General features: G+C 34.5%; 1 protein-coding gene across 1 annotated transcript in view; it reads left to right on the top strand.

The window, feature by feature from the left end:
- LOC102676592 (head-specific guanylate cyclase) overlaps positions 1 to 15,919 on the top strand; it is a 50,498-nt gene that overhangs the window by 28,859 nt on the left and 5,720 nt on the right. Inside the window, exon 3 of the mRNA XM_006613084.2 lies at positions 508 to 590. Within this exon, the coding sequence (XP_006613147.1) occupies positions 508 to 590 (83 nt within the window). The remainder of the gene's footprint in view (positions 1 to 507; positions 591 to 15,919) is intronic.

Genomic DNA, 15,919 nt, shown 5'->3' with positions numbered 1-15,919 from the left:
AAAAAAAAAAAACTTTTAACAAAAATATATTTTCTCTTCTATTCGCGTAAATTTATTTTCAATTTAAAAAAAAAAAAAAGTATTGAAAATATCCTTGCTCGTTTCGAAACTTTGATCAACCATTTTCGCAACACAATCTATACCATTTTTTTTTTTTTTTCATCCAATTTTTAATATCCTCTCGAATACCATAATAACCTATCAAACTCATTTCTTTCCATTCGTCGTTCATCATCATCGAAATAACTTTTTAAAAAAAAATGGCGATAAAAAAGTAGAGGCATCGTTCAACGAATTGGTATTAATTGAATTTCGTTGAAATCGAGTTGGAAAGTCGTCCGAATATGCTCGTAAAGATTTGTTTACGCGAGTTTTGCGAGATCGAAATATGGAAAGAGATCGCGTACAGGAATCGGTCGGAGATGATATTCGTGGTTCGAAGATGCCAGACGAAAGTTTCTAATTGAAGTGGCTTCTAACCGCACGCTGTTTTGCTCGATATTTCAGCGAGAAGCTGCTGTGCAACGTCGAGGCCGAGGAGAACTATAACTTACTGGAGGACATTTACGAGACGTTAAGTTATGACTGCGGTAAGATGTTATTGTTAACTGTGTGCATGAATGGCAGAGTGTTTAGTGTGTGTATGGTTGAACTTACCATTTATTCTAACACTTGGTATATTGGCATGGCTGGAATTAAAGGTTAATTGAGTAGGTAGTATGAAGAGACATATTGTTTTAGTATTGCTGTTAATAAAAAAAATATTTTGAAAATATTAATAGTTTTATAAAGTTTCGAAAACATTTTTCATTAACGAAATGCAAATTTCTTTTTCGAAAAATGATTTGAAGGGAACGTGTTACATACTCGACGTTCGATTCGGCTTTGTGTTTTGCAAATTTTGAAAATGTAACACCTCTGGCTAGCAACTCCATTTTGAATTAAGTTTATTTTTTCCTTTTTAAACTTAAAACAAATCGTAATATTCTTTTTCTAAAGTAATCTGTACCATATTGTAATAAAATTAAAGTATTAAATTATTTAAAAATATAATTTTGCGATTGTAATTATTGGAAACGTTACGATCAAATATTTGGGAGAATGTTGCCCCTAGTAATATCAAGTATTATTTAAATGTCGATGCAGGAGCGAAATGTCACTGTCAAATGTCGTCACAGCAATTTTTCATTCGTCGAAACTTTTGTGAAATGGCCGGTGCTTGACGGATTGCTCATCGACAGACGCTCAAACCTTCATTTCCGAAGCTTTGTTAGTCATTTTTATTCTTCGCGTGAAATTTTAATACAAAGACAAATACTTATTAAATAAAAAGAATATATATATATTCTATTCCTCACTTTCCATTAGTTTTCCATTTAATATATTTGCTAATCACTTTGAAATTTCTTTAATGTACACTGTACGCAATTTCCAATCAAATTATCATAATATATTAAATTTGCTGTCTAAATATTATTCAATTACGATTGCGTATAATTTCAATACGATGGGTTAGGAAAATTTAAATATGTACAAATAAAATGAGCACAAATAATATGTATACGTGAAAACGCATAAAATATTAAAAACAATCCATCATCATTATTTTCCATTTCTTCTAATCGTTATACGTGTTTATAAAAATTTGAGTCACTATTTAAATATTCGACGTATATCACGCACACTCTACTATTAATCCAAACCTTGAATAAAAGTCACTAAATACATCAATCAATCGCGTGCAAAAATTATTAAACTGCGTGGTAATCAGAGAGGCAGAAAGAACTTTAATTAATTAATTCATTCAGTTCAAAAGCAGTTTCTCTCTCCCTTCATCTTTCGTTCAAGAATCGTTACAACAGATCAAGAACGCGCCGATGATTATTGGCGTTTCTTCGTTTTCAGAAGCCGTACCCAGCAAATCTTCCCTCGAATCTCTACATTCAAAAAGTTATGCGATACTTCTTGGGCTTCGTGTTCCGCGTACGGAAGTAGCAAGATGCCGTCCACTTACGGATCCCTCTGTTGCTTTTACACGATCGAACCACTGTATATCTCGCACGTGAACCGTAAAATATTAGATTTGTGCGCGTGAAACTTTTCTCGAACCAAAAATCATCCTCGTACACCATCTCTCTATATATAAATATCTATTTATAAAATAAATATTTAAAAAAAAAAAAAAAGAACAAATAACACTTAATTCAAATTCTATTATAAAGAAAACCTTAGCTATTTTATCGCGTATTTACTCTCGAAACATTTCCATTTCCTTTCATCCCCTTTCGAAACCACCTCACCACCTTATCTCGATCGCTGACAAAGAGACGAAACCTTTCTTCCCTGTATTCCTGCTATCGTGATCATCCCCCTCCCCTCCCCAAGAAAGAAATCCGTCTTTGTTGTTGTCCCGCAACAGGAACAAGATTGATACGGGTATCAATTCCTTGAAAGGAGACGCTTCGCACAATTCGAGTTATACAGTTCGACGAGCGGGTCGTAAAAAAATAAAATCGATATATATCCTCTATCCGGCGGCGCTCGTCCCAAAGAGGATGACTTTTTTACCCCGTGCGAGCGAAGAATGGACGGCAATTTGCGTGCGATGTGCAGTTTACTTGGCGCCGAACCTCCAACGATTCCTTTTTTTCGAAACGGTGCTCGGCTCGTTCGACGACGTGGCGACTTTTTAATGGGGAGAAAAAAAGGAAGAAAGAAAGAAAAAGGGAGGAGGGAAAAGAAAAAAGGAGATGAAAGAGGCGAAAGAAAAGGGCGAAGGGGAGGAAAAAATTGGAACTCGATGAATAGAGAGAATAGGTATATATATATATATATATATATATACACACTATATACTATATTATATACTATATACTATGTACTATATATATATATCTTTTCATTCAACTGGGAATCCGAGGACTAATTTCGTTGAGCTCCTCTATTCCTCCTAAGTCTCCCCCTCTTCAAGCGTCTTCTTCGACCATTTTACTCTTTCACACGGGGAAGCTGATAACACTGGGCGCCGTTCGTTAATACAGGCTTGACCGAGTTTTTAATTGAATGACCGCGGGAATGGCGCGAAAAACCAATCGATATCGCGCCACCGCCGACATAAAATATTCAAAGGCGTTTCCATCTTGGGTAACAGGGGCACAATTTGTAATCCCCTTTTATCCGTTCCGCTCGTTTTCGCGCGTCTTCATCGGAAGATCGATGCGACACCTCGAAGCCCGAAGAAATATACCGCGCGCTTCCTCTCTCTCTCTCTCTCTCTTTCTCTTTCTCTCTCTCTCTCTTCCGTGAGAATTAAACACGGTGGCGGTTCTCGCGTTTTGTCCGATATATCGACTATCGCCGCGTATATAAGGGGGGAGGGAGGGGTATTGAAAACGATGATTTCGACACGGGGGAGGAGGGCGCACGAATAATGGAAGGGAAGAAAAATGGGATTTCTCGTGGCAGGATCTGAATTTGAATCATGTGTAAAAAATATATATATGTATAATAAACGATGTGAAATTTTATTCGAAACTTGTGATGGAAAAATGACGGAGTTAAATTTATTGTGAATAACATATCGATTGTTTATAATTAAAACGCGGTATCCGCGTGAAATTTTTTACCCTTACGTCGGAAAAAGGGAGGGAAATTTATATATTTGACGCGATGTCGTAGGGTTTTGTTTTATTTTATGTATGGTTAGGTGATTAAGAATTAAATTTATTGGATTGAATTTGATTTTTGAGAGAAATTTTTTTATCATCATTCGATCGAAGGCGGATTACAATCATTACTATTATCTCATTTCATGGTAATTTGATTCAACGGTAATCAGCGTTAATTAGCTTCGTTCGTGTTTAATTTTCCACGTAAAAATCTTGTTAAACACTTGCGAGAAAGAAAGAACGTTTTGTATTTTCTTCTACTTCACACATCATCCCGTTAAATTCACACCCAGAACAAAATTGTTTCTTCGTTCAATTCCCAAGGTGCATACGTAAATTTCACGTGTTCGCGGAGCAATGAAGTTGAATTGCGGATGAATTAATCCTTTATTCTCTAGATACGAAGGTACGAAATAAATACTGTCAGGATACCAAACACAGGATGCAAACAAATTAATATACCCGTCACTTTTTGTAGTTAATACTCTCTATAAATAAATACAATATTCTTCTAAATTAATTTCATTAACTCCAAACGAAAAAAAAAAATGTTTGCAAACAATTTTCGCTTTCGAAGAAACGTATATTGTACATATTGTTATAACATTGTACATCTGTATCTGGATACATACACATTACACGCGTCCCCATCGTGAATTGCTCGTCGAGAACAACCTCGAATCTCTTCCCTCGGACGAGAATTCGAAATATAACTACCTGACCCCGTAATTATCCGTAGAAATGCAAATTTCACGATAGAACGAGGATACTCGTTCAACTATGCCGGTCACGCTCATGGCGTTATCTTGATGATGCAACGTTCTAACGAGATGGCCGTTGCGTAGATCCGCAACAAACGATCCCGTGTGCCAAAGTTTTCATCTCGATGCGGTAACGACCAACGATACATGTATACGTAATCCCTGAGCTGAAAGATTAATGAGAGCAGGTAACGCGGTCCAAGAAAATTGCATTCGCGTCCACCGTGTGATCGTGTTCCATGATAATAACATAATCTCGATTCTATTTTACGAGATATCGGCCACGTTTATCGATTTACGTTTAGAGGGGAAGCTTATTTAATCGATTCTCTTACGCTCGAAACGATTCGCGAGTTTTTAAAGTTTCGATTTCAAGAAAATCGCTCGGATCGTTGGATCTTTAAAAAAGAATTGTCAATGATATCGAATTTCCGATTTTAATGATTTTTGGATATTGCAAATCTAATCTCTTTGAAATGGAAATGGTTAATGTAAATATGGAAAGTAACAACGCATGCAAATACAGAAAATTTGAATTCGGAAATAATTTTAATTTCGATGGAATAAATATTAGATTTTTGTTTTAGTTTAGTAACTCCTTTGAACTTTGATTTGTTTACTGAAAATATTGAATGTACAAAAATGTTTCGAACATCTTGAACTCTCCTTGGAAGTTCTTCTTCCTTCCATTGATTCTAGAAGAGTTCTCGGGGCCGAAACTTGCGTATCCTTGGAAGAAAAGTGGAGCGAATGAACGTTATCCGAATTGAATATTTTATAATCGAAACATCGGAAGACGTGGAAGATGAGAATAAGGAAAATAAATCATAATATTTTATTATGGAGATCTTCTTCAACAACGAGAAAATGAAGAATGCACAGAAGTATAATAAAATCTTTAAGTACAAGGTAGAATGTAGAAGCAAGAAGAAAAAGGAAAGAATTCACAAATAAGTGAAGGACTTACTTTTGAATTTAATACATATTTATTTATATGAATTTTCGTTCTTGCCTTTCTTATATATGGCGATACTTTTGATCAAATTATATCGCCATTTGTTTAGGTGGTGTGGTAAACTTAACCTAACCCATAATAGGAAGCACATATGGTCTCTCTGAAATGACCTGACACATGTGTGACCCAATAAAGACAATATGGACCGTACAGGACTCAACAGAGACGATATTGGGTTCCGTTTAGAGATACTATTGAATATATATAGGATCCGACAGGAATGTTACCAGATACATTGACCTAACGTAAAACGGAATATTAAAAAATGAAGTCTGATAATACGAGCGATCCAATGAAAACTATATTTGACACAATTGCGTAATTTACAAACAAAATTGACCCGTTTAATTATTATTATTAATCTGGTAAATATGACAAGGAATATTTGGTAATATAAAATCCGATACATTGAATGAAACATGATAATAATGATAATGAATAGGAATAATTCGAAAAATTTATGATAATTCTTTAAAATACGTGGGATTAAAAACGTGAGGGTTTAAGATATCGCAAGTTTAAAATAGTTCCAAGAACGCAAAATTCCGAAGATCGAAGAATTCAAGAGTTCAACTTTAAGAAACCAAGAACTTGGAAGTCTGAGAATCCAAGAATCCAGAAAATCCAAGGTTTCTTCAAACATTCTGGAATTATAAAAAATTCATTATATAAATTCAAGATTCGAGAGTTCAAGAATTTAAAAAACAATTCAAGAATTCGAATTCAAAATCAAAAAATCCGAAAACGATTCAAGAATTGCAAATATTCGAAATATTTTGTAAAATAAAAGAGACTGAGAACAGAAAGATCCAAAAATATAAAAAAAAATTAAAAAATTTTCATATTTAAGGATCTGAAACTCTAAGATTTCAAAAATTCAAATCTTATTCTTTTTATTCTCAAAAAAATTTGAGAAAAATCTAAATATAAAAAATCCGAAGATTTAAAAATCTGGAAATCTCAAAAATTCGATTTATGTGTTATGAAATCGATCACGATTTATAATTCTTGCAATTTCTCATCCAATATTAAGTTATATCCATTTTAAGCTAGATACATACTTTGTGTACTTCATAAAGTTTGTATATGTTCTCACCAGTCGCGTGTAATATCGTGTCGTGAGAAATTTATATTTTATTTACATAGACCATGTTTACTTTATCACATCGATTCGACGTAACATAGCCTCGTTTACCGAAACTCGTGATATTCACACGATATTTCTTGATTCCAAAATTATACATATATATACACTAGCCTAATTTTATAAAGATTTATCTTGAAATAAAATAAATTGTATCAAAAAAACACGTTTAACATTCTTCTTAAAATTAACGTGAAACAACTAACTTTCAGTGAGAGAATAATTCTCTCTTAGAATAATGTTCCACGTATCCTTAACTGTAAACACATATTTACAATTTACGATATTCATAATCAATACCACTTCAAATCCTTCCTCTTTACAACGTCCATAAAAGATACGAAAAAGGATCGTCAAACGTTTCTTTACACGTTTTTTTTCTTCTTCTCCTTCTTTTTTCAACGTTTTACGATCCGTACAGGATCGTATACATTACATCACAAGCGCGTAAATCATTGATATTCAATGATCTATGCAAGAGCTAATTGAGGGGGTCAGAGCCGGTTTTAAAATGAGTCTACATTGTTCGAGAACACTTAGAAAGTAGTTACCGTAATTATCTCCACCCAGTTAACCGTGATAGACATTTATCGCGTTCAAAGGTGGTTGTAAGTCGTGGCCAGGGAGAAACTTTTAAACCTATGGCCGTGCTCGAAACGTTAACCACCACGCTACGATCTAATTTCCCGTTCACATGTTAAACTTATTACACGATGGAATCCGTAATGGAAAGCAAGATTGCAATGGAGTGGCCCAATTCTTGCTTTTTGTCTTTCTTAATGAAAGTATCGACCGTGCAGATACGTACGAAAGAAACCAATCCAAACGCCTTTGAATTGAAAATCCGTTTAAAGGGATAATGGTCATGGATAATTCAAACAAATGGACGATGGGCGTGATGGACGATGTTTATACATTTTTCGAATATAAATAACGTGGGAGATAATGTAGAAAATGCAAAATCAAAGTTGAAGTAATCATGTTTGTGATATCAATTTCAACGAATTTTTAATACAGGATCGATATCTCGTATGATGATATGTACAGAAGTTCGCTATGTGACGTTATGTAAATATTTTGAAGATCATAGATCGAAGTTATGGGCTAAAAATCATGTCGAATTTTTTCTTTTTTTTTAAGAATATTAAAATTAACTAGTATCAAGTTAGTAATTAAATTAAACAGCATTAACCGCAAGCAGTAATTTCTAGTTAAGAGGAACCATAAAAGAAAATTCAACGTACAATCCTAATTAAGTCTTCAAGTCTCAAGATATCAGACGTTGTCGCTTCTTCGATAATTTAATTTACGACTTTCCTACGTCTTAGCTCGCCTCTGTTTATATCGTAGCAAACACACTTTACTCTGTATATTAAAACTGTTTAAAAACCGTGAAAAGCATTTTGCGAGGAAGAAAATTAATTAGTTAATTAATTAGTCTGACGAAGTCTCTCAAACTAGTAATTCGATAATTCGAATTAAAGCATTATTAGAAAGCTTATATTCCGACTCCACGGATGAAACGATAATTTTTCCACTTTATGAAATCACGGATCGTTTCACATACGAAAGAAAATCCCCAAGATTCCGTTTTGAATAATGGTGCGGTTTCACAGATAGATCTTAATGATCCACTGAGAATCCATTGCAGCATATTCGATGAGATACGATATACGTTGTCAGGTGGTTTCGATCCTTCATCTTCGAGGGCATGTTAACCTAATTTGCATTCGGTTGTCAAGTACCGTAGTTACATTGGAGCACGTTCAGCGAACGTCTCATTAATCATCATGGACAATCAATATACGGGGCAACGTATTCAAATTCGACTAGTCTGTCGGAACCTTATCAACGATTTCCGTCACGACTTGTATAGACGAAGATTCGAATATAATATAAATAAATATATATCCTCGTAGTAAATCAAATATTATTATATATATGTAATATTACGATCTAATTTCTAGAAAAATTTCCAAAGTTTCCTCTGTTCTTTTCTCATATTTTTATTCATTACATGTTTCGTTTAGTCATTCTGTAACTTTATATTTTCCAAATTTCTATTTTAAAAAGTTTACTTTGTTAAGATCGTCCGAGAAGATAATGCAAAATTTTTAATTTCGTCGCGAGCGAAATCATGGAAACTACATCGGTGAAAGAAAATTGAGAAAAATATATTTGCTCAACGCAACGTGGTGTTACGATAATGCAATAACACGGCTCAACCCTTTTGTGACCGCGTTGCGGTACGCGGCACAGCTTGGGCTCTCGCGCAATTAGGATGGAAAACCACTTTTAGCCACCGCTGAAAGATCCATCTCCGAACGACTGTAAAACGCAATTTCCCCCCTCCTCCGCATTATTACCGCGTTAAATCGCTATTTATTGGCGAATCGAAAACTCGACAATCGTTATTGGAAAGGAAAAAAAGAAAACAATAACACACCATGATGATTTTCCAAAGGGGATGGAAGCGCGGTTCTTCCACGTTACGACGCCGCGAGAGCGATAAAGACGGAGAAGGACACCGGGAAGAAAGGATGGAGGGGAAAAAAAAAATAAAAGATAACAAGGGAGAGTGGCGGGAGATCGTTCTTTCGAGTTGGCGAAGCGCAAAAAGGATTTTCTCGTGCTGGAACCTCTCAGAGTGGCTCGAGACGTTTCGCCTTGAAAAGGCGTATCTCGTGTATTAGACCTCTTTCTAGCATTGACTCGCGTGGATACGGTGCACGTACAATCTCGATCGATACACCATTTTGCCAGAGAGAGAAAGAAACTTGTCGTGACATAACGTGATCATTTTTTTTTTTTTTGAAGTGATATGAATCTTCTTCTACTGAAGTTATTTACATCGCTAACTAATAAATTTATTGTCTATAAATTAAATTTACTTTATTCTCTGATATCGCTATTGATTGATAACGCTTCTGAGTGATATTTAGAGAATTGGTATGAAGTATATTTTTGATAAATATTCAGAATAGATTTCAATGACTTTGAATGATAATCTTGATAATATATTTCAAGATCGTTGAAATTAGAGATGATTGTTGTTTTAAATAATTATTTTTTTTATCTCCAATTCGTAATGAATTGAAAATTGTACGTGTCACATAGATATAAAAAAAAGTTTGGTATTTCAATTAAAAAATTAAAGATGATTTGTTCCTTGTTAAATATAATAAGCAGAGAGTATAGCATTTAAGCAGAATGTATTTGAATATGAATAGAATATACATGTAAAATGAGCATGGAAATGAATACGATGAATTTGAATAGAAATCTGTCTCTTATCACTTAAATATCAATTATGTAAATTTTACTTTGAATATTTTGTTCCCTCTTCCATGTATCAAATATTTTTCATTCCATTTAATTTTTGTACGTTTAAATTTTCAATAATTGCATAGAATCTGTAGTCTGATAAAAAAATTTACTGCTGGAAGAAAAATACTGTAATAATGAAAAAACGATTAATTAATTTTATTAATAAACAACATCCTGTTAAGAAACTCATTGAACTCAAATATTTTTGAACATTACCGGAGGGCACAAGTTCGCACAGGCGTGTGTCATAGTTGGTAGGCCTTTGGTTTCCAAAGTGTTCGCTCCCGATGCATTGTCCCAATTCGATCATGAATATCACAACCTACACTCAAAGGCGGTACACCCAAGCTTCATCGAAATCGACTCAGGAATAAACGTTGTTGTGAACTGTTACCCTTGCTTGCCAATAGAAACGTGGCTCAAAGAGAAGGCTGAAGAAGAAGCTCGTGGTATTTCGTTTGACCGTATTGTTGCCCTGGCATTGCTTTGACAATAGAACTACGTCTTCGAGCAAAAGAAAAAAAAATAAAAAAAAAAAAAAGGAAAAAGAGATACGCCAAAAAAACACGGCACAGTTTTGGATCTTTTTCAACGAGGAAACAGTGTCCAGCTATTGTTAACAGTTTTGTAATTAAATTGTAGTTTCTTCTGACGTTCAGAAATATCGATTTCCACAGTTTGAGAACAAGGGAATTTCCTCCTACACGATGTTGCGTGTTCCTATGCCTTCGTGCTTCACTAGATTGCGAAGAGAAAATAAAAAAAGGACGAGGGTGCAGCTTCTCTAAGATATCCCTGCGTGTTCTCAAGTCAGGCGAAATCACATTTTTCGTTGGCCTTCCACAGGTTCGTTTAATGCGCTATTTATACGTAGTCCTATCACGAATTCACAAGGATGGATATTTTTTTTTTCTTTCGAGAAATTAAATTTTCAAAGTTTGAAGAGATTTCGCGTCGATATTAAAAAGTGACGAATTACGAAAATGTGGTTTTCAAAAATTTTATATAAGATAGTGAAGCGAAATCAAAGTAACTCGATTCTACTTTGATTTTTCTTTCATATTTTTCTCTTTTCCCCGAGAAAAATATCTTCTCATCTGAAGTGGATCATGGAGTTTCCCGGAACGAAACGAGAGAGCGATCTGCAAATTAGATCTACGTTCCATCCTTACATTCTTTCTCCAGTGATAGGTGTAACTTTGAAATAAACGAGAGAATTAAAGTGACACAGCAGTATAGAAACAGCAACTCGAACAATATTCAATCGATAACAACTATATATACCTGTTCAAAGCTCTAGCTTTGACGAACGAGTTTCTCGAAGTCGCTAGAATACAAATAACTCGTAAATTCTTGCGCAAACATGGCAAATATCAACAGAAAGAAAACATCCAACCTATATTTTCATATATATATATACATTGTTATTCTTCTTGTTGTGTACATGTTCAATATTGAATACTTCAAAGTATTCCGTTCTAATGCAATGTTTTAGAAACGTGTCTTTTTCCTGTTCATTTTATAATGTTATCGAAATATTTTTATTGCAATCGTTTAATCAGATTGGATGAAAGATTAGATGAAAGTGTACATTGAATTAAAATTTGATCGATACTATGAATGCATTGATAATTAATATCATAAAGGATACTTTTATTATCGAGATATGTTATTATATTATTGGTAAAAGAAAAGAAGATGAAGGTTTACGAGAAAGGAAGGAAATTCCACTGTGATAATTGTAAACATATTTGTATCCAATCTTTTTAAAAAATAAAACGTTTAAGAATATAGATTCAAATTTATAAATTTGTCTTGAATGATAAAGATGCTAATGTTTGTCGTAGAACTGTTAAAACTGAAAATCGACGTCCAAGCTAGTCCAAGTTAGGATCAATCGAGGATCTTAACGGAAAAGTGGTACAAGTGCATCTTCTTTCCAAGAACGAGGACATGTAAAACCCTATTTATCTAGACGGTTCTATTATTCCCCAAGACATTCTAAACAAGATTCGAAAAATATTTCCACGCTTCAAAATATACAAATACTTTTCTGCATCGAACTTCAACCTCACCCAACTTCACTTTTCTTAAATCTTCTCTCTTGACCTCTTTTCCTAGAAATAAATTAGACCTTATTCTCTAGATTCCTAAAATCCCCAATCCTCCAATCCCACACCTACTCAACTTTACTTAAAAATTATTTTAAAAACTCGTACAACTCTCGAAATATTTTAATTATATTGTTAATTATATTATATTCGATCACTCGTACCCAATATATTCTTATTAATATTTCAATTTTCCCCTATTTCGCTCCATATCTACACTAGCTTCGTTTTGATCGACGACTAGTGAATCTGAACTGACAAGGGGTACATCATCGATTTGTCAAGGTTTGCTGAACGATTCCCCAGACTGTCATCACGCGATGTTTCAGACGATTGGTTTGCCACGTACATTATGCGCGTCGCTATTGATTATCACGAGTTTCTGACATTTGGTGGGAAATGATACGCGCGGCCATTAGAACGAACGGGGGCCAGGTCGGCTCGATTTCCGGATTTGAAGCAAGGGAGAGAGAGAGAGATAGCTAATCGCTAACCATTCTATCGGCCATCTTTTATCGACCTCCAGTTCAAATTTTTTCTTCCCTCCTCTTCCCTATCTCACCTATCTTAATGCCTGGCGTGCACGACGTTGATTTCCTCTCCTAGAAACTTAGGTTCTTCAAAAGAAAAACTTGGGTTTTCCTAAAGAAGGAAGAATGGGGAAAGAAACACGCGATTGGAATCGTGATCTCGAGAATAGAATAGTAACTATCTCTATCGAGATGTAACGTAATTCACTTCGAATATGTATAATTTGAAGAAAAAGAAAATTTTAAGATTTCGTTTAGGAAATCTGTGTTATCGGTGTGAAAAGATTCGAGGTTTTCAGATACAATTCCATGTATTTTGATCGTACGTGATGTATATTCATACAGGAATAGGGAGGACGATTGCGTGGAACTAGAAGATATTGGCAATGTTCAGGACTCTCGGAATACAAAAGGGATCCTTGAGCAGGATTATAATTAATGCAAGGATAGTAGTTCCTCTGGAAGTCTAGGAATGTTGATTCTAGGAATCGCGAAGTCACTTCCCTCCCCTCCCACAAAAATATCTTCGCAGGACGTCCTTGAGACTTGAGAGATTGGTACAATCGCGGAGAAACACGTAATACGAATCTTAGCAGTTCTCGTCCAAATTATATTTTTTCCATTTTGATTATTTTATTTCAAATACGAGCAATGAAAGCTCGATTTAAGCAACTTTTCGTCATTCCCGAAAAAATGTACAAGACTTTCTTTATATTCAAGAGAGATACAATTTAATATTCATTCGTTTTTAAATATACAAACTGCTCCATTTCTTTTCCAAACATTGTAAGTTTATTTTACTAGTAAAAGAAAAAGAGAAAATCAAACCTGAGTGTATAATAAACGTATATTTTCCACGGATAACGAAAAATACAGGGATAAAATTATTCCATCGCGCTCAATCACGCGCCGATTAATCATCTCGTTTGAGATTTAGTCAATCTAAAAAAAAAATACATGCGAAAGTTATAATTACAATACGTAGAAACTATTTGGCAAAGCGAAATCGTTGAAGATTAGAAGCACTCGGCTGTAACGATCGGAATTTTTATTTGTTTCATTCTTCTTTTTGCCCGCTCTTTATCACAGGGTTGGAGGGATTCGAGTAATTCGTCGGTGGCCGCCTCGTCAGCAAAATTACGCCCGCATTCAACCCGTTGTGACGTAGAGCTCGTTGGAAACGAGAGATTCGAACGGTTCTATGCTGATTTCCTTTTTTGCTTTTTTTAATTGCTCCATTTATTGGTACACACACACATACAAATACATATACGCAGAGATCGTTCAAATTTTTCGGATAAAAAGAGATATTAACAAATGGTCTTGGACCAATCAGTATTTTGCATCGTTTCTTTACGATTTTAAGATAGAAAAACAATCTTATGTATATTCGATCGATGTTTATGAATTAAAACGATATTTTCATTTGAAGAAAGAATACGAAATTTTTTCATTGGAATTTTTTAAAAATATTTCTTAATTTTAATATAATCCATTTTTGATCGACGAAATTGTAACGACTTTAAGGATGTAAATGAAAATCATACACTTTTCTTGAAATTATATTTGAAAATTGATTGTTGTTAAACTCCTCGATAATGTATCAATCAATTTCTTCTTAAAGTTTTATAATTATTATAATATTTGTCAAAATTTTCTTATTCCTTTTTCGTTACGTGAATAAATTTAATAGCGGTTTACGATAAACATTCTCATATCTTCTCGAAACAGGAACGTTGTATACGAAAAATTTTACCCGACAATTTCACATTTGAAAAATCGTCTGAAAAGTATATACTGCCGAGTAAAAAATGCATAAGATCTACAATGAAAAATGACAACGCTCGAGAAGTGTACGAATGGCCGAAGCCGAGATCCGCTTCTGGAAAATACAAATAGCGAAGTCACGATCCCCTTCTTGAAATTTCCATGAGATTATATTTGCCCGTCGCAGGATGCTACCGGATATTTCGTATTCCCTTGAAACAGGTGGAATCGGGTAACAACTAAATAATTAATGAAATCGGGGTAAACTGCTTGGAAAGAAAATGCATTTGGAGAATAATTCGAGGAGAAACGCGGCAGAAATTTGAAGGAAAAATCGTTGAATCGTCTAAGAAAATCTTCCATTTTCGAGTAACGTTTCGAACTCGATCGCGAATCTCGTTGCTGGAATTATTATTGCGATTCCGAGAAACGAGTAATTGCGAGGAAATTCGATTGGCGAGGAAAAAAAAGAAAAAAAAAAAAAAAAAAAGAGCGCACCGATAAACCGAGGGATTGTTCGCCAGATGCGGTTTTTACAACGGCGAGGATTTATATGACGGAAGTTTTCTGCAAATGTGGTCGGATAGCAGTTGAAAGGACATTTTAACGAACGTGTTGTCGCGGGATTTTTCGCGGTCTCCCCTGTAATTAAATCTGATATTGTTCGTTATAAAATCACGAATTCAGAAATAACACGTGGATGTATAAAAGTCGTATAAAATACCGTTTTATCCACGATCAATAAGTCGTAGTTAGATTTTATCGCAGGATAAAAGAAGTAGAAATTAGCTGTGTACGAATTATTACGTTATACATATATATTCTCGACAATGAAAATGTGTTATCTTATTTGTTGAATGATATTATTAACAATATAGAACAATATAAAAGAAAAAGAAACGATATATAAACTGTGTAATCCTTTTAATACATTCTTATAACATTATACTCAAACTTTTGAATACAGAACAAAACTTCGCAATTTAATTAAATTTTGCCCCGGTTCAAAGCTATTTCTTATTTCCAGGCCGCCTATACATTCAAAATTACGGCTAGCTAGCTCGTGCAAAACTTTGACTCTGTTACACTGTTCCAAAATTTCTCCCGTTAATCCCTATCTTCGAAAATCCCGCAAACCCGCCTAAAATCACATCCCAAACTAAAACAATCGAAACATCCGAAGAGGCGCCAATTACACCCACACCTCGCTCGACATCGATCCATCCGAACACCTAAGAGTAAGTGCCTATAGGTCACTTCTGACCTACATATCCCCAAGATCTGTTCAAAACCTAGAGCGCCTAGGTCAGCGTTCGAACGTTCATTTGAACTAGGCGATTTCTACCCTTTCCCCTTTGTCGGGCAAAGAAGGCCAACTTTCACCCGATCCAAAAATTTTCATTCAATCCAAGAATTTTTACCTGATCCAAAAATTTTCATTCGATCTAAGAATTTTCATTCGATCCAATAATTTTCACACGATCCAAGAATTTTCATTGGATCCAAGAATTTTCACTCCATCCAAGGATTTTCAATTTGATCCAAGAATTTTTACCTGATTCAAGAATTTTCACAGGATTCAAGGATTTTCATTCC

Source organism: Apis dorsata, unplaced genomic scaffold, assembly GCF_000469605.1.
Source record: "Apis dorsata unplaced genomic scaffold, Apis dorsata 1.3 scaffold_133, whole genome shotgun sequence".
NCBI classification, from domain to species: Eukaryota; Metazoa; Arthropoda; class Insecta; order Hymenoptera; family Apidae; genus Apis; species Apis dorsata.
The sequence above is the reverse complement of the archived record's forward strand: the minus strand, read 5'-3'. Positions and strand labels throughout refer to the sequence as shown.